Source organism: Cervus elaphus, chromosome X (assembly GCF_910594005.1).
Source record: "Cervus elaphus chromosome X, mCerEla1.1, whole genome shotgun sequence".
NCBI lineage: Eukaryota > Metazoa > Chordata > Mammalia > Artiodactyla > Cervidae > Cervus > Cervus elaphus.
The window spans coordinates 27080268-27102839 of NC_057848.1; the positions used below are offsets into that span (position 1 = coordinate 27080268).

A 22572-nucleotide genomic window follows, 5' to 3' on the forward strand; every position below is an offset into this window, starting at 1 on the left:
ACATTGTGAAATGTACTCAATGCCACTGAAATGTGCATTTTTAAATGGTTAATGGTTATTTTTATGTTATGTGAATTTTTCCTCAATTGAAAAAAAAAAATCTCCCAGTGAGAGACCACATGTGCCATCTCAGGTTGCATAAGTGTCCCCCCTCTTCAGGAGTGACAGTACCATGTTGGTGAAGCTGGGGAGCCAGGATTCTCACCCGGTGATCATGCTACAAATAGGAGGGGTGTAGGGAGAAAAATCTATCACTCTCTGGAAACTTAATTATGCCTTCCCTGGTGGTCCAGTGGTTAAGACTCAGTGCTTCCACTGCAGGGAGCATGGGTTCAATCCTTGGGCAGAGAACTAGGAATCCTTCAAGCTGCACAGAGGCGGAGGCTGTTGGGAAATGTCTTCTTTTTGATTTTATTTATTTGACCGCATTGGGTTTTCATCGCATCATGCATCCCTCAGAAACCATCCAGCCCTGGGTGAGCCACTGAAGGGCTCCCTCTCCGCAGGAAGCCACTCTTCTGGTAGCTTCTCAAAGAGGGCAGTAGAGGGTTGGTGCAGGCCAGAGGATTCCCTCTCTGGGGTTTCTGGAACCCCACAAAAGGCCCCATTGACTTTCTCAGAGTTGCCCCCCACATCCAGGGCTTAGGGCCAGGCCTGCCTACCCCTCCCCGCTGTGCCCGAGGAGCTGGCCTATGCTCCCCTCCTCCCTCCTCCAAGTGACCCCAGATGGCCCTGCCTCAGACAGAGTGAGGAAGCCCAAATGACAGCTCCTAGCTGCCAGATGGGCCTCCCCAGGACAGGGCTGACAGCGCCCTGCCACAAATGAGGAAAGCAAGGGAGACTGCACTGGGCGGAGCCCACCATTACCATCAATTCTGCCCAGCGGCCTGGGAGGTGGGGCCGGACCCAGAGCTGGCATGCTCACAACTGGCTGTGGGCTATCCACTGCCCTTTGGAGGCAAAGCGAAGAAGGGTGGACAGCTTACCTTCCTCAGCCTCCTGGAGCTGGGTCCAGGAGAATTAAGAGTTGGCAAGGAAAAAAAAAAAAAGAGTTGGCAAGGGCCGCTGAGGTGGGGCATGAATGACACCCTCAAGCGAGGGCCTGCGCCCCTGGGGGCGATGAGAGCAGCCAGCCCCAGGGCAGTGTGTACAGAGCTTGCCAGGGTTAGCTGGGCAAGCAGTGGGTACAGGGCACCCACAGTGGCCTTCCTGTGTCAGCACTGGGGAGAAATGCTGTGATGGGAACACAGGGCAGCTGGGAGCCACAGGACAGCTATGGCCTTTATGGAATGGGCCGCTGGGAGACACAAAGGAGACCGAGGGGCCTGGGTGGGCAGCCCAGGGAGGAATGGCCTTCCTACCCACATAGGGGCTGTGGTGGGGACAGGCTGGCTACAGGGACAGTTGGGCCTGCCTAGGCCCCCAGTGGATCACAAGTGCCCCCTCCTGCCTCCACAGATTCATGTTTCTACCCAATCTCCTTCCACCCTCAAATCCCTGAAAAACACACTCTTTCTTGCAAGACACAGAAAGCAGAGATACTGTATAATTCTGTTTATAGAAACTTCCAGAATAAGCAAATCCAAACAGACAGGAAATAGACTAATGGGTGTGAGGGGCTGGCTGCTAATGGACGTGGAGTCTCTTTCAGGAGTGATTCACAACACCGTGAATGTACGCAATACCCCTGTGTGGTGTACTTTCACATGATCACAACGGTGAATTTCATTGTAAGTGAATTTTAGCTTGATCAAAAAAAGTTTTTAGACAAAACACACATCGGGTGCTCCAAGTGTCATGAAAGAAAGGCAAGAAACAACAGCGCCAGGGCAGGGGCTGAGCAGGTCCGATCCCATCTTAGGAGCGGGGAGCCGGGCACCCGGGGTCCTGGGCCCAGAGGAGGGGACCGCGGGGAGCCGGGCCACACTGCCGCCACATCATCGGATCTGGTGTGGGACGAGGGGACAGAGGAGGAGAGGTGAGCAGAGTGGGGCTGGGTGGGCCTCCAGCCTGCCAGCCCGGCTGGGCTTCCACCCTGCACTCGAGGGCTTCCATACCGTGTACTTGTCCCACTTCTTCTCGGGGTCATAGGGCTCCCAGCGGCTGGCGGGGAAGATGTGCTTGTTTTTCTCGTACCAGCTCCGCAGCACCACCTTGCCTGCATGCGACTGAGGACGGGACGAGGCCCAGATGCTGCTGCTCAGGGCCGCTGGATGCCCGACCCCTCCTCCCCGCCCAGGTGGGCCCCAAGCATACCTCATCCTTCTCCACAGTGGCGTCACTGAGCAGCCGCACATCATCATGAACGTCAAAATTGAAGAGGGGCCCTGCAGGGACAAGGGTCCAGGCCTCCCTCTCAGCTGCCACCCTACAACAGGGGCAAGCTCGGGGAGGAGGGCGCAGCCAGGCGCACTCACCACTTTTCCCTCGAGCCTTGGTGACGATGAAGTCGTAGAAGCTGTGGTGCTACAAGCCGAGCACAGGAAAGTGACAGCAAGTGACTCATTTCGGTGTCTTGCAGCTACCTGCCTGCAAGCCCGGCTCCGACCCTGCTCACCTGAACCAAAGACCCCGAGCAGAAGGGGCCCCCTCGAACTCCCTGGGTGCACCAAAGCCTGAGACCCTCCCTACCACCCCACCTAGGGCTGCAAGGACACAGAAGGGACTAACGTGAGGTATGATTAAGTCCTCCTTGATGTACATGAGCTGCTCCACCCCTGCCGATCTGAGGAAGAAAAGACGAGGAAGCCGCTGGCCAAGGATACCAGACACCAGAGCCGGAGGCCTACGAGGCTAGCAGGCAGCCCAGGCCAGAAGGCGCTTCCTACCCCAGCTCCCCATGGGGAGAGGGATGGAAAACGGGGCCTGAACTCCTTTCTCGGGAGCGCAGTGCCCAGCATTCTGCAAGCAGGAGCTGCCACTTGGGGGTCCCAGGTGCCAGGCTGAGGCTGCAGAATCTGGTGCACACGCTCACATGTACTCACACGCCCACGCAGCCCCACCTGAGTTCGCTGAAGTCTTTGCGCAGGATCTCAAGTGCCTTCTGCAGGAATTGCTGCATTGTGTTGCCCTTCTTCATCTGTGTGAACAGGCATGCGGGAAACCAAGGGGTTGGGAAAGGAGGATGGAAGCCCAGAGAGGGGCCCTCGAGATGGCAGGCACCCCGGAACACTCACTGCCCTCTTCCCTGCTCCCCCCAGGCCACTCATGCCAAGGGGTCTGTGGGCTTTGTCAGGACTAAGTTTCTTCCCACTGGAAGGCTGGGCTCAAGAGCAAGGGAAATGGGGTGCAGGCCTCACATCGCCTACCTTGACTGTGCGCCGGTGCCCAGAGCCATCCCAGTAACTGAAGGTGATCTCAATCTCCTCACCTACAAGACAGACCTGCTGCTTGGCCTCCAGACCCCTGCCAGCTCCCTGGGGCTCAGGGCACTGCCCAGAGCAGCATTCATAGGAAAGCAGGCACGGCCCCTGCCCCAGGCTACACGCGCGTCCCACTCCAGGAGCTCTCACTCTTAATCTTCTCTTGCTTGGCTTCCCACTCTTGCCGTAGCTCCTCCCGGAGCCGATTCTCCTCCTCCTGGAAGAGAAATGGGCAAAGCAGGGAGGCCCAGGGCTGCTCAGGGGGCACACGTGGCCCCTGCTTCCTGACTGAAAGCCTCTGCCAGGGTCACGCCGCCTTTACCTCCCGGTCTCGGTCAGGCAAGAAACTTGTGTCCACATCTGGGTTCTTTCCCATTTTCCTCTTCTTTGTGGTGATCTCTGGAGCAAAAGAAGACACAAGAAGTCAACAGTATGATGGCCCTTGCCTCAGGAGGACAACTGTATCAACTCTATCAATTGTCAGAGGAAGGACGTCATGCCATGTCACATAACCTCTGGAAAAATCCACAGCACCGTCATGAAAGAACAAGAGTACAGAAGGCCAAGAATGTCTTCACAGGATTATGAAGATGGTTTTGACCTTGCGGACCTCTCCAAAGGGTCTCAGAAACCCTAGCATCATTAGATCATTCTTTGAGAACCGCCGACCTAGAAGATGAGCCCATACTCCAGGGCAAGGGTTCCAGAGCCTGGATAACTTACAAAAATTCCACACCGGGGACTTCCCTGGTGGTCCAGTGGCTACGACTCCATGCTCCCAATACAAGGGGCCTAGGTTCAACTCTGGTCAGGGAACTAGATTCCACATGCCACAACTAAGTTTGCATGGCACAGCTAAGAGTTCACAAGCTGCAACTACAGATCCCATAAGAGAGATCCAGTGTAGCCAAATAAATATTTTAAAACATTCTACACTGGCTACCGACGGCCAGGCCCCCAAAACAAAATCTCCAGGGGGAGGGGAAGCACCCACAAAGCCCCAATGACACAGTGAGGTTGAAAGCCTCCTTCTAGACCCGTGCTGTCCCAAAGGTAGCCTCTGCCACACAGATGCAGCTAACACCCAATACAACTGACCTGCCAATGGGAATGTTTTAGACACCAAATACTTAATGTTACTAAATAGTACAAAGACTATCCCGGGGTTTCCCCCAAGAAGCTGGCAGGCTCTTCGTTCTTTTTCCTGACAGCACTGGCTGCTCCCCTCAAAGCTGTCCCTGTGCCAACCCCTGCCTCGGTTCTACCATACGGATCCCAGACCATTAGGCTTTCTAACCACCCACTGGCTCCAGGCCTGCAGCTGCACCCTCCCTAGTCCTAAAATGTGTGCACTCCCGCCAGCTCCACTTCTGGGCACACTCATCTCTCAACTCTACATGCCTCCTGACTCCCCACATCTCTGGGTGCTAATGAAATTCCCCTCACCCTGAAGGCCCAACTCAAATCATCCCCTCTCCCCTGGCCCCAGTGAGCTGCTCTGTCCAATTAGCAGCCACTTAATGTCTGTGGTTGTGTCAATTTACACTGAAATTATTCAAACACAATTAACAGTTTGGTGCCCCAGTCACATGAGCCTGACACCCCGCCCAGGGACTGCACACCCGGTTCCCATTCAGTCTGCCACCAGAAAGCAAGCCCTCCACTGAGCTTTGCCACGGTGAAGACTTGGCTCTCTCTCTCCTGCCCCAACTTCTGAGGTTCAAGGCCCCAGATGTGGTGAGCAGTCAAGGTTGTTGGTGGATGTGCTTCTTCACTCAAGACCCAGTATCAAGGACAGAGCTCTGCCTGCTGAACCCATCCCCAGCCTGCCCTCACCTTCCCTTTCCAGCTCCTCCTCGTCCACAGCCACCTCCTCCTCCTCCTCGCCTGCCTCCTCTTCTTCCTCCAGGGTGAAGGACAAGCTGGAGATCTTCCGCTTGGCCTCCTTCTTGCGCTCCTTTTCTCGCAGCTTCTCCAGCTTCCTGCCAAGGCATGGGGGGCTACCATGCATGTCCCCACCCCTAAGGCCCATTTCCCGACCCAGAGCTACCTGTGTGCTCAGTGCAGGGCAGGTCCCAGGCAGTGCAGACCCAGAGTCCTACTGCCCTGGGTCCCTTCAAGTTCACCAGCAGGGCTCTGACCCCCCCACCCCCGGCTTCCATAAGCAGGAATGGCCTCACCCGCCCTCAAACATAAGCTCCATCTGGAGGGGAGGACCCACAGCTGCAGCTCCTTTGACTGCTCCTTCTTGGCGAGTTGCTTCTCCCGCTCCTTCACCAGCGCCTCCTGCTTAGCCTTCATGTCGTTCAGGGTCACAAGACCTGCGAGTTAAGGAGACAGGGGGGTGAAAGGCGGTCACGCAGAGCGAACCATGCAGCGGGCCTCAGGCCGGGAGTGGGGGCACGAATGCTTTGCGTACCCACAGTGCTGGACTTGAGCTCGGCCTCCACGGCATCGTAGTGCGCAGAGAACTTCTTGTCAATGTTGGACTTCATTATGTTCTCCTGTCCGGGAGGCAGAGCAGGGATGATGGCCACCTGCCACCCCACCGTGGAAGTGGGGACCTGGGTTCTCATCCCAAATGGGTCCTTAGACTATGATGTGGCTTTTTTTTTTTTTTTAAATTTTTTTATTGGTTGGAGGCTAATTACTTCACAACATTTCAGTGGGTTTTGTCATACATTGATATGAATCAGCCATAGATTTACACTTATTCCCCATCCCGATCCCCCCTCCCATCTCCCTCTCCACCCGATTCCTCTGGGTCTTCCCAGTGCACCAGGCCGGAGCACTTGTCTCATGCATCCCACCTGGGCTGGTGATCTGTTTCACCATAGATAGTATACATGCTGTTCTTTTATGATGTGGCTTTGGAAAAGACATGGCCCCTTTGCCTGATGGAGGGTCCCACGGGGCTGTGAGAGGCTCTTCCAAGTGCCCAGGCAGCCAAGTGGGGTGGTTTCCCTGCACTGTTCTGGTCCGTCCACATATCCTGCTCACTCAGTAGCCTGGATGCGTGGGTCCTACCTGCCTTTGGTGTTTTTCACACTCAGCTCTTGAGCTGAAGCTCTGGAGACCCAAGGCAAGGAATGACAAGAAAAAGTGGAGAGCAGCTGGGGGCCTAGACCCTCACTGAGCAGTGTGGCTCCCTCATGAGGCCCCCTCGCTCCAGGCCTGCCCCATTCCACTGCATACCACTGTATGGACCTCCACAGAGAGATGAACCTCTGTCTGGCCACACAGCAACAGCCGGGTTGGGGTTTGAGTGTAAACTGAGGCAGCAGTCGGGCCTCAGCGTGCAGCCACTTCTCGGCTGCCACAGGACCCAAGGCCCCCAAAGACCTAAGTGGGGTGGCCCATCGCCAGCGGCCACTCACAGAAGCCCTTAGTGACCCGCTAGCACCTAGGACCCTCCTGCCTGCCTGTTAGTTGAAACGGGTTCAGTGGCCGGCAGAGTGGTTGGGGCCCCGCCCTTCCTGATAGCCACTGAACCCAGGCAGAGGCCTGACTCTCGGGGCTGAGGGGTCAGAGAGACAGGAGGATGCTGTCTCAATCGCCCCAATTGCCACACATGGAACCATTTAATGTGGCTCCTTCCTGTTGCAGGCCCGTCACAATCTAGCTCGACTCAGCCTTCTGGGCCCATTTTACAGAGGAGCAGACTGTCGCCGGCCCGCTTCCGCCCCTTGTTGGAGATCGGCGAGCAACGTTCCCACCCCAACCCGCCGCCCGCACTCAGTCCCGTCGCCCAGGGTCGCGCGGGGTCCCGGGGAGTCAGGGCGGAGGTTCGAGCGCCTGCTCTGAGGGGCCCGGCCCGGCCCGCACCTCAGCAATCCTCTGCTTCATCTGCTCCATCTGCTCGCGCTGCTTCTCCCGTTTCTTCATGAGGTGCATGGCGCGGCCCGCCTCGCTGGCGGCACCCTTGTACTGAGCCATGGCGGCGGCGGCGGCGGCGGCGATGATGGACTGGCTGGGTCTCCGGAGCTGAAGCGGCTGTGGAGACAGCGGCTCGGTTCGCTGACGCCCGCGCCGTGACGTCAGTCACCAGGGGTCAAGTAGCCGCATCGCCCCGCCCTCCCAGACACGTGATCACCGGTAGCCCCGCCCCATAGTGGCCCAGCCCCGCCGGCCCTTAGAGGCTGGCCGATCCCGCTCTTCCTAGCTTCCTTATCAGTTTCGTAACAATAAGCCCCGGCCTGAGGCTGGGTCCCCAGTCCTACTTCCTTCTGTTGACCCCAAGGCTGCCCCCACCCCGGACCCTTCACTTCTTCAGTGTTTATCTCAGTCTAAGGGTAGATCCCCTCAGTCCCCTTGCTGCCTCCCTGTCTGAAGCCCCTCTGGTTACTTCTGCTTCCTTGATTTTGACTCCTCTCCCAGGACTGGGCCCCAGTCATGTTTCCCCAGGCCACGAGACTGGGTCTGAGTCCCCTCTGCCTCCTCCTCCTTCTTGGCCTGAAGGTAGGGGCCCTGTGCCTCTGCTTCCGCCACTTCAACCCTCACCCCAGGCCGGACCCGTCTCCCATTTCCCTCACGTTGACCCCCAAGGGTTGGAGTCCTGGTGTCAGTACTAGCTCAGTGTGTGGCCTTGGGCAAGGTGATGTCACCTGCTCCCTTCAGTTCAGGAGCTTTGCAATTCCCTGATGATGGAAGTCACCTTTTATAGCCATCAGGAACAAAGCTAAACGTGCAGTCCCAAGCCTGTGTAGGAGAGCAGGGCAGCCCTGGGAGCCCACGCCCTGGCCTGACAACAGCTTTGAGAAGAAAAAACTAAAGATCTAGGCTCAGATTTCAACACAGTTTTATTGGGAGAGTTTGTTTTCTGTGAAATACACTAGAGGATGGGGAAAGGGACACATTCACTTTGCAAGATAAGGATTTCCCACCACTAATGGGAAGGAATAGGGGCGGGCAGGGCACGGGGATTTGGATCCATTTTCCCACCTCCTTCTGCTTTGTTCACAAGTCTTTTCTCTCTCAGCCAGTACCAGTGGACACGAAGACAAGAAACAAAAACAAGATCAACCTCCAACGGGGCCACACCCAAGCCCTCTCCCTTCCCAAGCTGCGCCAGGGTTGCCAGGGTCAGGCGAGCCCGGCCAGGGTAGCTGTTCCACAGCCCTAGGGCACATCGCAAGGCTGCAGGGGACAGGGCTCCCTTCTCACACAGGGTGGGCCAAAGTTAATAAATTAGAATAAATTATGGGGGTGGACTAGGGAAGGGAATGTAACTTTGTGCTGGGAGGGCCCCTTCTTTCCAACACACTAGAGTTGGTGGGGGGAGGCAGGGGGCATCTCCAAAGGCCACTACAGTAGGGGGTAAGAGCAACGGGGGCAGAAGTCAGCTTTCCTCCATATTCTTCCCAAACAGAGCAGAAGAATTAGGGGTGGGGGGAAGATACACACACAAGGAGAGGAACCCCCTTTTCCCAGGATAAGGAAGGGCCAAGAAGGAGGATACTAACCAACCCGCCCCCCCCCGTCTCCCAAACCATCACTAAGGTTAAGGATTTGGTCAGTGAATCAATGAGGTGGGTGACAGGAATGTGGTAGGGGAAGCAGATGCTGGAAACGGGGACGCCCAGCCACACCCGTCTCCCCGGCCTTCAAGGAGAACAGACTCAGGTTGGGGGAGAGGGCACCAGGGGTTGGGCTAGGAGTCAGCCATCACTGGTCAGCTTCCCCAAAGACATCATTCTGTTTGCGCTTCATGTTCTCAAAGTCAAAGGCGGAGCCTGCCATGCGCTTGTAGATGTCTTTGATGTCATTGCAGGTTGTCTCAAAGTGTGTGGTGGCGTCGTAGGAGCAGGAACAGAACACCTGGAAACAGCCAGCACCCAGGGCCCAAGGTGAGCGGGACAGGGGCCCTGGGCCGGCAGCCAGGAGCCAGGGCTGGGACAGGCTGCTTACCTGGCTCTCAGAACCGTCATCGATGGGCTCATACAAGTCACTGATGGCCACAAACCTGAGGAGCAGATGGAGAAACTGAAACAGGTCTCAGGATCAGCTTTGCCCTCCCTGATGTCCACCCTCTGGCTCCCAGGCTCCCTTCCTCCCCCCAGCTCCAGCCCCAGCCCCCCAGCCCCTCACTTCTGGTCAATGGGCTCCAGCAGCTCCAGGGCCGGCTCAACCTCCTTTTCGGGATCTGTGGTCTCCACTGTGGTGCTGGCAATGGCAATGTACTTGCCCTGCGCGGCCACGTTGTGTGCATAGGAGATCATGCACACGTAGATGTCTGCCCACAAGAAGGCCTCCGTTAGCAGGGGCATGTGGGAGGCTCCTGGGGGCCAAGCTCAACTTGGGCCCTCCTGCCCCTGCCCAGCCCTGCAGAGCTGGCCACATCCCAGCAGCCACCCTTGTGGAGAGGAAGCGTCCCTTCCTAGGGCCTCAAGGCACAGGGACCGTGATGTGGATCCCTGCTCTTCCGTGGAAGGATTGGGCAGAGAGCCAGCCCATGGGCTGGTGGGGGAGGGTGGCAAGACAGGGCTACCCCGAAGAAGAGAACACACTGGAGGAAGTCGCATGGGGCTTGGCCTACCTGACTTCCTGTTGACCTGGTTCTGGGGGATGATGATTTGGCAGGAGTTGGCATCGTTGGTATTCTTGATCGGGTGGCTGAGGATGCAGATGATACGGATAACCTGGCCAGCCTTCCTCACGCGGTCGGGAACATAGCTGGGGTCACAGATCAGCTGCTTGCAGCGGGCCACCTGTGAAAGCACCAGAAAGCCTTGGCCCTAGGCAACCCCCCCTCGATGTCTGAGAGCCAGGACACCCAGGGAGGGCTGGCAGCTCTGGCAGGTGGGCCACTCCCCAGAGCTGTCACCATCACCCTGCCCACAGCATACATTCTCCTGCACCTTGGGAAGGTGGGCCCTCAACCACAGCTGTCTGCTGACAGCAGTGACTATCGTCTTCCTCTGGAGCCCCGGTCCCCAGGCTGAGGTGCCCAGCCGAGCTGCAGGAGCTCCAGCAGAGCTAGGGTGACCGGGAAGTGTGTCTCAAAGGACGGGCCAAGCTCCGCCCAGACCAGCGTGCCTGTGCAGCAGGAAGGCTCACCTCGCCCTCGGACTTCACACCCACCACCTTGCCATTCTCCATGATGATGTCGTCCACCGGTTTGTTCAGCATGTACGTCCCCCCGTAGATGGCACTCAATCTACAGTGGGGAGAGGGACCATGAGGGTGCCTCCTGGGAGACATGGGGACCAGCGCTACTGCACGCCCTGACCCCAGCAGTACAGGGCATGGAGAAGGTGGCCTCAGGCAGGCAGAGCTCAGGAGACCCGGGGGCTCTTTCAAGCTCTGTCACTGCCAGGACCTCAAGACTGAACCTGGAGGGGTCCCTCCTCTCTAGACTTAATGCCAGAAATTTCCAGCAAAGGGCTAGTGTGAGGGTGGCTCCTCAGGGAAACATCCCAGGGAACAGAATGAATGGCTTTGGAGAATCTGACCGGAGGTTTCGAGGTTTCAAGGCCACAGGCCCAGTCCTCATGCCATCTGACTCCAGCCAGGAGCCAAGCAAGGCCCATCTGTGGTCCTTCATCTCTGCACTTCAGTGCCCCCACTGGGCTGCTATCACCCGAGGATGGCAAGAAGTAAACTAAGTCCACAGTGGGAAAGTAACAAAACACAGTGGAGATGCCCAAGAGGGCCCTTTCCATTGTTGGCCTCAGCCTTCTCCACTGCCAACTGACAGAAGCCATGCCCTCACCTTGCAAAGCCTTGGGGCAGCTCGCCAAGGCCATAGAGTGGGTACAGATATGGGCTCTTGCCATACCGAGCCAGGGACTCGCTGTACAACTTGATGCGGTTGATGGTCTCAAGACATGGCTCGTCCAGGTAGCTGGGGGAAATAGGGTCAGAAGAGGCTCGAAGAGCAGAAGGCCCAGTGCACCCCCACCCCAGCATCAGGCCAGCCCTCCCACCCTTGCGGGCCTGGGAAAGGCCATGGGTCAAACGCAGGCAAGGGACAGAAAAGGCGACAGGTGAGTGAGCCCAGAGCTGAGTACAGGAGGTAGGCAGAGTGACCCAAGGGAGCAGCAGGCAGGAGTGGGGAGGGCAGGGTGTGGGCCAGCTGAGGGGTTGTCTGCCATGCCAGTTTCCCCTCACTCATCAGTGCGGTAGAGCGCCAGCGCATGGCCAGTGAAGTCAATGACATCCTGGCCCAAGTCGAACTTCCGGTAGACATCACGCATGCTGGTGTTCTGGGGATCGACGCCCTCAAAGGTCTTGGGGTCGTTCTCATCAAAGTTTGCCACGAACACCAGGAACTTGCGGAAGCGCCGTTTCTCAAACATGCCCATCAGGTCTGCGAGGGCCACATGCAAAGTACCACTGAGGTGTGGGCCATGAACCTCTCCACCTGCCAGGCAGGCAGAGCAAGCAGGCGCCCTAATTCCCAGCAGAGTTCTCTTGCCAACCACTGTGTGATTTTCAATTAACCCCTCTGTGCTTCTTGGCCTGTTTCCTCAACTTTACCAAGAGTGAGTCTGGCTGGACAGCCTCTGAGGGCCCTCCGGGCTCTGACACTTGGGGATGTTTCACTGATCAGGTGAAGCCCCTGTCAAAAGCTGAAATCTGTCCAGAACAACATATTCCCTTCGCACTCGGACTCCTCTCCTGGCAACCAGTGGGTGCACACAGGGGGATGACAGAGCAAGGGGCTTTTGGTACTGCACAAGAAACATGACCTGCAGCAAGGGCCACCCCGCTCTTGATAGCTGTCCCCGCTTTCCACCCACCCCTGATTCCCTGGTTCACAGGACCCACACTCACTGGAAGCCAAGGCTTCAGTCTCGGTAGATGGTACTTTGTAAATCTTGCCCCCCTTGTAGACAAAGCTGCCCTCCACCACCTTGAAGTCCAGGTAGCGTGTCACCTCTGTATACAGTAGCATCTTCACGAGCTGCCCTGCAGAGTGGCGTGAGCAAGGCAACAAGGTCAGTGTGGCTCCCTTCACAAGCTTGAGCTGGTCTGTCTGCCCCTGGTCTGCAGTCTGACCCTTTTCTGTTCGTCCCAATCATCCCGCCCCCCACAATACCTCCTTCATCTCCCTCACCATTGGCCATGAGGAATTTAGGGATCAAGTCAACGTTCCAGTCTCGGCCCCGGCCCATTGTTTCAGGGGGCCCCTCCAGCAACTGAAAACGCTTATACAGCTGTGGGCAGGGGAGGGGGAAGAGAGAGAGACTGAGAGATGCATCTCAAGGAACTCCCTCCCGCCCCCGCCCCCCACCCAGAAAACCTGGGGAGCTGCTTCATTCAGCCCCCCATGCAAGAGGTTAATGAGGGACAGGCCCGGGCCGGAGCAGCCTACCTCCTCCAAGGGGGTGATGGAGGAGCTCTCGCCCCCATAGTAGGGGTTCCGGTCCATGTGCAGCACCTTCTTCCCGTTCACAGACATGATACCCGACAGGATACATTCCTGAGCGAGGGGCAATGTTCACTGCACTCCCATCTGCCCACATTCCCACCAGCAGCCCTGACCATGTTCCCCACTCCAACCCTGAGGGGAGAGTCAACCTGAAGGGCCTCTGCCTCAACACACAGCTCCTTGCATCTGTGGCTGGTCGCTTTGCCTAAAATTGGGGCGGGGGGGAGGCGCTTCATTTAACCACGGTTTCGTTTTATAACCTTGCTAGGCAAAAAGGTGAACAAGGAAGAGGGTATCCAGTAGGCACATGGATGGTCTTCAAGCAACCAAGATGCCAAGAAAATCACCTATAGACTTAGAAGCCCACAAAAAGGCAGATAAAACACAGGAATCGCCTAGCTGGACAAGCAAAGGACCCGAAAGGGAAGTAAAGAAAGGCTTAGCATGGTGCCAAAATCCGAGGCCCCACCCTGGGCCGCTTTCCTCAAAGAGAAGCCCCTGACCCAGAGCCATCCCAGCCACAGTAGGGGCTTCCACACCCAACTGTGGGAGAGGCGTCTCTCAGGGAGGCAGTCCAACAGGGTTCGGGGGAGGGTAAACACCCTCACCAGTCACTGTCACCAGCCCAAGGACAAAGGCTGCAAATACGTCTCAGCCCCGAGGTCTCCATGGGAAACCGGGGTGGGGTAGCAGGAATGTGGTCACGGTCCTCACCGCGGCTCCTTCTGGAACATTCCCTGGGTCCTCGGGCCCCCTGAGAACCTGGGGAGGCAGGATGAAAGCCCACCCTGCCGAGCCCCACCCCAGCCCCGACCTGACCTGAGGTCCCTGTACCACGACATCCCCGCCAGAATCAGCGCAAAATGAGAGGGGATGTTAAGCTGGTCCTGGGTAGGGGCCGGGGGTCGGGCCCGGGGAATTGGTCAAGAGAGACATACAGAAAAGGGGCCGCTTCTTGGGAGACCGGCCATGACAGGGATGGAGGCCGCATCACGGGGGTTGGGCACGGGCTGTCTTTTCGGGGACCGAACAGCGCCGCGCCAGCACTGAGGGGAGGATGCGGCCGGGGGCTGCAGCATCCCAGGGATGAGGAGAGGCGGCGCCCTGGACGTTGGAAGCCGCACTTACGGTGAGTCCGGTCCCCAGTACGATCACGTCGTATTCCTCATCCATGGTCAGGCCTCGGTGTCAGCGCCCGTCGGCTCCTCCTCCTCCTCCGCCACAGCCGCCGCCGCCTCGGCCGCCGCCGCCGCCGCCGCAGCCGCCGCAGTGGACCAAAGATGGCGGCGCGCCGGCGCCTCTCGACCCCTCCGCCACGTCAAAGAGTCCCGGCCCCTCCCCTCCGCCGCCGCGCCGACCGGAGGCCCCTGCTGTCCCCGCTTGCCTCCCGGGGAGGGTTGCTTGGGCCCGGGCTCTAGCACTCGTGCCACTCGGCGGGCCGCGCCGCCTCGCCGAGGGCCTCGAAAAGAGGGCGGTGAGGCGGGGCGGGGCGGGGCGGGGCGGCCTGGCAGACGGTGCTGAGGCCCGCCAGGGATCCGTGCGCGAGAGCCGCGCGCGCCCCGCCTCGGGAAGCTTGGCGTGGCCCCGCCGGCTGGGCGCGCGCTGCTGCGGCAGCCTGAGGCGGGCCCCTGGGGACGTGGGGGCGACTATTGTCGTGGCCGTCTCCCCCGCCTCCCTCTCCCAGGTGCTGACGGCCCCCGCCCTCCCCTAGTCGCTGAGGCGGGGACGGGGACGGGGGGACCCAGTTTGCGAACGACCCTCTCGGCCTCCCCTGGGTCCCTGGAAAAGCAGCCCGCGGGACGGCCTCCATCTCTCCATCCTCGGGCCTCCTCTCTCGGCCGTCAGCCAAGCGCATCCTCCCTTCCTTGTGCCCAGCGCAGAAATGAGTGACAAGAGGCCCAAGCATGGCGACCCATCTTTATTTTATTCGGAAGGAAACCACGAGCACCCCGGGGCTCCTGCCGGGTTCTCCAGACAGGAACAGGCCCCAAACCCCGTGATCACACCCAGCCCACCTGCCATGGAGGTCCCTTCCTTCTTAGGCCAAAGGAATAAACCCCAGTGTACGGCTTATTGTTAGCACATCACCAAAAACTAAATCAATAACGCCAGCTAAGCGGGACAGACAAATAGTACTTCCACACTCCCCGCCCCCCCCCAACTCAGGTAATGGAACAGCTCCCGGCTGCTACAAGGAACCCCACAGAGCCTGGGAAGGGAGGGCTGGCTACACAAAAGCACTATCAACAGCAAGAAGCGAAGGTGGAGAAATGAGAATAAATAAGGAGAAGTGGGGGTGGATTTTGTAGAACTAACAGCCCCTACCTTTATAATGATCAAGCCTAGGAAATCTGTCTACTATCTATGCAGAAATATATACACCTTGTGGAGAGAGATGTGGTAGGGAGTGGGCAGTCCAGGGAAGACACTCAGCAGCTTGAACAGGTAGCCTGACAAGCTTAAGGGGAGCCAGGGAGTCGTGCGATGGCGTAGAGGGAGACTTCCTGCCCAGTGGGCCTCTGATGGGGAGGTGACAACCTGGACCCCAGCCACGCCCTCAACCCCCGGCAGGTGTGGAATCACACGATCTGGGTCAAAGCAATAGTGGGGCCCTTGTGGTCATCGAAGCGGTCCATGGTCTTGAGGCTGAGGATCATGTGCAGGCCGTAGGTGAAGATGAACAGCATGAACAGGGAGGTGAGCAACCCCATCCAGATACCCGGGGAGAAGAAGCCTGCACAGTCGCTAGCATAGGAGAACTGCTCGCCTGTCACGTTGAAGGCCTGGATCTGAGGGACAGAAAGCACTGAGCGGCCCCACCCAGAGAGGCCCAGTAAGGGCTGGGGGTTCCCCAGCTGGTGGGAAGAGAGCACCAAGGGGACAGAACTCTAAGCTACATTCCCAGGCCCAAACCTGAAAGAACCCGGAGACCCTTCGCAGGCCTCTGCTGCTCCCCAAACCCTCCTCCAGCCAGGGCTCCCCCACTCTCAGACAGTCCCTCCTCTCTTCCTACCTGGAAGTCCCGAAAAGTCATCTGCCAAAGAGAGGGCTGCGTGTCAGGCACAAGGAGGTTGCCATCCTTGTTTTCACTGCTGACATGCTCGCAGTGGAAGGAATAAATACTGGGCCCCGTGACCTGGGAGGCATTGAAATAGGCGACGGAGCCGTTGCTGTGGATTTCCAGGTTCTCCAAGGTAAACCAGTGCCGGGCAGACACCGGGTAGAAGCGGTTAGCCAGCGTGAACCTGGGGGGTTGTGCCGCAGGGGGGTCAGGCAGCTGGAGAGGCTGGAGCCACAGCAGCCCACCCGCACCTGCCTCTCAGACTCACTTGAATGTCACCATGGTCCCAAAGAGTGAGTCGTAGGTCAGCGCCAGCCTGTGGAGGAAGAGGAGTTTTCAGACTCTGGGATGGCCTTGAAAATACTTCTGAGCAAGGCCCTCAGGTCTCCTACTTGAGCTGCACCGGGTCCTCACACAGAGCCACCTGAAGAACCAGCACCCTCGACTGACATATAGGAGACCTGAGGCCTCATCCCTTTCCAAGTCAGGAACCAAGTAGCACACAGGTGCCCCATCTTGCGGAGGGCTCCTTCCTCTCAGTTCCCTGAACCCCCAGACTCCCTCTTGGGGTTGCTGAAGGTGCTCAGCTGGGCCGTGAGGCTGCCCAAGGGGGTGGCACCGGGATCCAGGGTGATTAGGAACCGTTAATAACCAAGGCCCCAGCTAAGGACGAGAAGGCGTGAGCAGGTAGAGCTCTGAGCAGCAGCCCCACCCCACACCACCACCTGCGTCCTCATGCTGAACACCCCCTAACACAGACCCAGGCAGGGGCACACACTTTGCCCTCACCTGGCAATGGACTCGTTCCAGGAGGAGCCAGTCAGGTTGAGGTCCTGGACCCCAAAGGTGCGGGAGGTCAGGTCCTCCCAATGCTCCCCGTATGCCACCGAGAAGTTTTGAGCCCAGAAGAGGATCCGGGGAGCAGTGTCATTGTAACTCACGGGGGCATTGATCGCAGGTGGTGCCACTGTTCTCTGCAACAGCTGGCGACCCAGCCCCCCAGTCACCATGGCTACATCGCGGGCCACCTGCAAACAAGAGCCCACAAAACGTTCTCTCAACAGCCCTGGGGGTGGGCCCTGAACCAGACAGCCTGCCCTTCCTCTCCCCACTGGGCACCATCTCCAGTCCCACCAGTGATGTTCATAGGCAAAAGCTTCCTCCGAGCAGCTTTCCCCTAAGCCTCTGTGACACTGCTAATCTTTGAAACTTTGGAACACTTGGACTTCATGTCCGAAGACACCAGCCTATAAGGCTGATGGGACGAGATGGCCAGTAGTTGCCTGACTTCGTGGCTCATCCATGCCCCCCACCCCTACACCTGCCCAGAGGAGGAACCAGCCCCCCTCCAGGCTCCCCAACCACACCTCCTGGAGCCCTGGGCATGGGCACGTACCCTAGAAGGGCGGACCGCCGTGAGTCCCGCCGTGTAGGGGATGTCTTCTGACTTGAGTGTGCTCAGCACCTGCCCAATGACCTCATCTGAGGGGCCAGGGGGAGAACAGAGATGCAGGTCAGAGGCAGCCCCTCAGAGCCACTGTACCCAGCAGAAGCCGGGAGGGGCAAGCTGTGCCCTTGTATGCCTCCTCTGGGTGCCTTCTCTGGATGGCACTCTGTGAGATCACCTTGTGGAGGTGGGCACCCCTAGACGTCTCCACTGTGAAGCCCTTCCCACCCTAGCAACCGGCATGTCCCCGGGTGGGACACTGAGCCCCTCCAAGAGCCAGCTCCCATAAACCCCCAGTAGCGTTTTCCATTTCAGCAGCCACTTCTCATCCCACCCATTTATGGCCTCCCCTGGGATACCATGGCCCCAGTCACCGCCTCCCCCAGGTGGACAGAGAAAAGACAGACTGCTACCAAAAACACCAAATCCACCATGGCCAGTTTCTGGTGACCTTTCTGGGAGGAAGAACTGTCCTCTCTAGTGTAAGGGAGACAAGTTCTCGGAACTGGTGTTTTAAACAGTTCTGGAGTGTTAAACCCCCAGACCTTAGGGTGCAGGCTGCCTGGGTGGAAGCTGGCTCCAGGCTGTGCGGAGGAGGCCCCTGGGCATCCAACGCTTGGGCTGAGGCCTGGGGACCTTGCCCAGCTGCCAGGGGCTCGGAGAAGTAGCCAGGGCCCCTGGGAGCACCAAGGGGCTGAGGAACCCAGGCCAGCTCCGTATGGCCAAGGGCTGGATAAAAATGGAAACTGCACCTTCCCCGACCCTGCTCACCATTGCCCGTGAGGACTTCCTTCGGTGCCATCAGACCCGAGCTAGGGAAGAGACAGAAAGTTCGAGCCGCCCAAATCCTGATGGCTCTCTGCCACCCGTTGGGCTGCCTCCTGAAGCCCCTCCAGGCCCTGTCATTCCCTGGTATAGCCCCGCCACCTAGCACACTCGAGCTGGGCCTCCAAGAGCCACACTCACCACCACCAGTCCTCCCTCCCGGGACCTCTGCTCATCTCGCGGCCCTGCCTGGAATCCCCTGCGCCTTCTCCCCCAGCTCCGGAGTCCCAATCACTTCCCTGCCACCTTTCCATGAACAGTCCCCGCTAGGCAGGCTGGTTCCCCACTAGCGAGGCCCACGCCTGGCTCATCTCAGGAGGCACTAGAGGCCTACCTCAATGTTGGGCACTGACTCCCAAGTCCCAACCCGGCTGGAGGGCCTTCCTGCCTCTTCTGTCCAGACAGACGCCCTCTGGGAAGGCCTCAGGGTGCTAAGTGGAGGATGGCTCGCCTGGACAGAGCTGTGCCCCCAGAGCTTGGGCCCTGAGGCTAGAGGCCCAGCCATACCTGGCTGTGTAGGGTAGGCGAATGAGCAGCAAGGCCGGGATGCTGGCGTTGAGCTTCAGTTCCCGGAGAGTGGCCAAGTCCACATGCAGGGGGCTGGCCCCGAGCTTTTCCTGCAGGTAAGTGGTCAGAGTGCTGATCGCGTACCAGTCAACGGCAGGAAGCACCAGAGAGGAGGGGGCCAGGTCCAGGGCATTCTGGGGACAGGTGAGAAATGGGCAGATGAGTTAGCAAGGGGCCACGGGACCAGGGCCAGCCACCCAGACCTTGGTGGCAAGGCACACCTACGCCGGGTCTCACTCCAGGTAAGAAACAAAACACGCCACACCCCTGGACCTGACACTCAACCTTTCCTTGTCGAGCCAAAGTCTCTGGTTCCTGAGGGGACAGTTCCTATTATGCTGGTGGAGGGGGGCACAGAGTGGCCTCCAGGGTCACCGGCTGAGTGTGGACTCTTACCTCCAGGTTAGAAAAGGCGCTGTCTTGCTTGTTTCCAAACACACCACCATATGCTGTGAAGTCCTCAATGCTCAGCTAGTAGAAGGGAGGGAAACAGCCTCAGAAGGTTGGACAGAAGTGGGGCCAGGGCAGGGGGAAGACACTGGCCCTGGGCATTTTTGCAGGGCCAGCAACATCTCATTTAGAGGCAGGTTTGATCTGGGGCATGAGGGTGTGTTTTAGGGGCAGGGGCGTGGAAGGTTCTCTTTCTTTACGCCAGTAACACTCCCAGCAGGGCGAGAAGACAAGGAAGGCGGTCATGGGGTTGAGAGAAAATGTGTGGGCAGCTGGCTCGTGATAACCTCAGGAGTAAGAGTCAGCAGCCTGCCTGGAGATAAGAGGAACTGCGACAAAAGAGGGAAGCTGCGGGGAGGGGGCTGGGGGCAGCCAAGAACACTGACTGCATGCCCCCGGGGCGGAAGGCCCAGAAAAAGAGAACCTACATGCCAGCTGCAACAGCTGGAGCTGCCTCTGTCCAGTCTGCACAGGACCCTTTGCAAAGGAGGGTGAGAAGTCCCCCCTCCCTGCCCCGGTTTTGGTGGAAGGGGACAGAGGTGAAGATCTCAGAACACACTGGACCGACCACTGAAGGCTTCTGAGCACTCTGGACCACAATCACCCTGACCCCCATCCTTCTAATCTCCACAACCTAGGGATGTCCTTCAACTTCCGCTCTCTGCCCCAACTCCCAGCTTCCTCTGGCTTTTCCCAGGGAGGCCCAGAGGTGATCTTAATCAGCTTCCCTGATGTCATCGTGTTTAGTATACACACCTGCCCAGCCTCCTTGCCCTTCTGGGCAGGAATCCTGAGCCTCTCTGGCGCCGAGGCTATCATTCCGAAAGCCTGTGTACACTCCCTGCTCGAAATCACCCAAGGCTTCCTGCCACATTTTAGAACTGCGACCAACCCCTTTCCCCCTCATCTCCAGGCTCCTCAACTGACCATCTCCTACGCCTTTCTCTCACTCACTGTACTCCAGCCACACCAGCTCTTCCACAGGTTCACCAGGAGTACTCCTCGCCCAGCCCTTTGCACCTGCTGTTACCTCTGCCAGGAATGCATACCTTCCTCCCCCAGCCACATGGCTCCATCTCTACCTCCGCTTAGATCTCTGCTTCAATACCACCTCCTCAGTGAGCGCTTGCCTACTCCATCTTTATCTTACACAGCATTGCCAGTCATTCTGTTCTCTGAGTCTGCTTCCTTCTTGTCTAAGGACTACAGTGCTGACCTTATGTCATACCAACTTAGCATTTACGTAAACCTCTCACCCTCGCAAGACTGTTAGCTTCTTTGGAGTAGGGGCTTGGGTGATTCTGCTTATTTCTATGTCCCCAGCACTTAATCAATACCTGGCACAGAGTAGGTAGTCTGTATTTGACAAACGAATGAATACCATCAGATGGGGGTGGGGGGGTACCAGCCAGATGTTTTACATGGACTATCAGAATTGCTCCTCGCCCTCTGATGTCAGTGGTATCTTTTTACAGATGTGGAAACTGGCATTTGCAGAGTATTTCACATGTCCAGTAAGCAGTAGAACTAGAACTGAGTTCCAGTCTGACTATGTTATTCACCACCTCTTGGAAGGACTACAGGCCAGCACAGCTACCACCCCCTGCCCACAGAGCAAGATCACAAAGGGAATGAGCCAAACGGGCCACCAATGAGGAACAGACAAGCAGAAGCTCAATAATCTCGCAAACACTAATCCTACACTGCCCTAGAATCTTCTTGTGGTCTGCATACCTGCTTTAGGGGCAGAAATGCCCAGATGGAAGGGTAAACAGTGTGCTGGGTATAAGCACAAAATCACAGTGGGGGAGGGGTGTCCAACACACTCAAGCTGGAATAACCTGGGGCTTGCAAGCCATGAACTTCAGCTGATCCTACAACCCTTAGCTCCTTAGGCAGTAAAACCAAGATAATGACATCAGTTCAGCTAGTATGAATGAAACACTCAGTAAGCAATCTATCATTCTTCCATTCTCTGTCTTACAATCATTACAGTCAGAATCACAACTCTGCCACCCATTAGCTATGTGACCTTGGGCAAGTCACTTGCCATCCTTGGGCTTCTCATCTGTAAACAGGGTTCATCATCCCTTCCATGTAGTAAGTCAGGCAAGAGTTTGGCACTCAATCAGCATCTGGCCTCTGACCCCTTATTTCCCCCAATCAAGTGGGTGCCATTTCTGGGCCCTCACCATTCCCGTGCTTGGCAGAGTGGCTCAGTGGAAGCGTGTTGTGCCCATAACCCAGAGGTAGATGGATGGAAACCATCCTTTGCTAGCTGTTCAGCTTCCCAGGTGGCGCTAGTGTTTAAAAAAAAAAAAACAACAACCCCGCCAGCCAGTGCAGGAGACATAGAGAGATGTGGGTTCGATCCCTGGGTGGGGAAGATCCTTTGGAGGAGGGCATGACAGCCCACTCCACTGTTCTTGACTAGGGGCATCCCTGGTGGCTCAGACTGTAAAGAATCTGCCTGCCAATGCAGGAGACCCAGGATTGATTCCTGGGTTGGGAAGATCCCCTGGAGGAGGGCATGGCAACCCACTCTCCAGTATTCTTGCCTAGAGAATCCCATGGACAGAGGAGCCTGGTGGGCTATTAGCCCATAGAGTCGCAAAGAGTAGGACACGACTGAAGTGACTTAGCAGGCACGCACCATTCCCTCTGAACGTTCTTCCGCAGGCCTTCCCAAGGAAGGAACCACACTTCCCTGCAGTTTGGACAAGGTCACTGCAGCTTCCCTCAGGGAATGGGCCTCAGTGTCCTGGGGCAGAGGGGGCTGTCTCCTGAATGAGGAAGGGAGAGAGGGTTGGGGGAGGCGCACCTTGTCCTGCAGGAACAGCAGCACATTTCGGGGTCCCAGCTCCAGGGCGGGGTCTAAGTAGGTGGAGAGCTGCATGTCGCTGGTGATATGGCCCTCGTGGGTGTCGGCCGCAGGAGTCCACAGGCCTCTGGCAGGGAATAGAGAGGTGCTTTCAAGCGGGGGCTTGAGATCCGAAGCCCGTGGGCTCCCAGCTTGATGCCTGGGGCCCAGAGCCAGCGCCCTTGCTACAGGCCACCGAACAAGGGACAGCCCCCCTGAGCCTCGCCGCCCCCCGCCAAGGACAGCCCCCGAGTCGAGCGAGGGCACCTCAACCGCCGCGGCGCGCAGCGCAGCCCGCCCCGCTCACCGGTCACTCGACCACAGCACCAGCGGCACCTGCTGCTCCGACGCCGCCGCCGCCGCCGCCATCAGCATCAGCGGCAGCCATGGCATCCGGCAGAGCGCTGGGGCCCGCCGCGTCCCCGCTCGCACCCGAGCCGCCGCTGTCGCCGCCATCATAACCTCTCGGCCTCCACTGCCAGGACCCACCGCGGCCGCCGCGGATCAGGTGACCGTCGCCCCCGCCCGAAGTCCGCCTTGAGCTGCCATTGGTCTGGGCGCAAGACGGCTCTCCAGGCTCTCAGACGATTGAACGATGTGGCTGTCACTCACAGCCGCTCCTTTTCG

General features: G+C 58.1%; 3 protein-coding genes across 4 annotated transcripts; all 3 read right to left on the minus strand.

The window, feature by feature from the left end:
* Positions 1–1539: 1539 nt before the first annotated feature.
* FAM50A (family with sequence similarity 50 member A) lies at positions 1540–7377 on the minus strand. The gene is made up of 13 exons (XM_043897260.1): positions 7188–7377; positions 5782–5866; positions 5584–5683; positions 5199–5344; positions 3685–3761; positions 3513–3579; positions 3309–3370; positions 3003–3079; positions 2671–2725; positions 2418–2466; positions 2257–2327; positions 2058–2168; positions 1540–1946 (listed from the first exon to the last, which is right to left on the minus strand). The coding sequence occupies exons 1-13, from the start codon at positions 7296–7298 to the stop codon at positions 1938–1940; spliced, it is 1020 nt and encodes a 339-aa protein (XP_043753195.1). The 5' UTR covers positions 7299–7377; the 3' UTR covers positions 1540–1937.
* Positions 7378–8143: 766 nt separating this feature from the next.
* Positions 8144–14178, minus strand: GDI1 (GDP dissociation inhibitor 1). Its single transcript, XM_043895802.1, has 11 exons — positions 13864–14178; positions 12679–12786; positions 12421–12520; positions 12138–12272; positions 11472–11670; positions 11074–11205; positions 10419–10518; positions 9898–10069; positions 9450–9594; positions 9270–9324; positions 8144–9179 (listed from the first exon to the last, which is right to left on the minus strand). Exons 1-11 carry the CDS (start codon positions 13906–13908, stop codon positions 9027–9029), a joined length of 1344 nt encoding a protein of 447 aa, XP_043751737.1. The 5' UTR covers positions 13909–14178; the 3' UTR covers positions 8144–9026.
* A 460-nt stretch (positions 14179–14638) lies between these two features.
* On the minus strand, positions 14639–22462 carry ATP6AP1 (ATPase H+ transporting accessory protein 1). Of its 2 annotated transcripts, XM_043895800.1 has the most exons (10): positions 22253–22461; positions 21907–22033; positions 19032–19106; positions 18576–18769; positions 18015–18055; positions 17193–17278; positions 16586–16824; positions 16065–16112; positions 15749–15980; positions 14639–15524 (listed from the first exon to the last, which is right to left on the minus strand). In XM_043895800.1, exons 1-10 carry the CDS (start codon positions 22402–22404, stop codon positions 15315–15317), a joined length of 1404 nt encoding a protein of 467 aa, XP_043751735.1. In that variant the 5' UTR covers positions 22405–22461; the 3' UTR covers positions 14639–15314. The 2 variants fall into 2 exon arrangements, with proteins under 2 accessions (XP_043751735.1, XP_043751736.1); XM_043895801.1 differs by lacking the exon at positions 19032–19106 and having other exon boundaries at positions 22253–22462.
* Between the last annotated feature and the right edge of the window lie 110 nt (positions 22463–22572).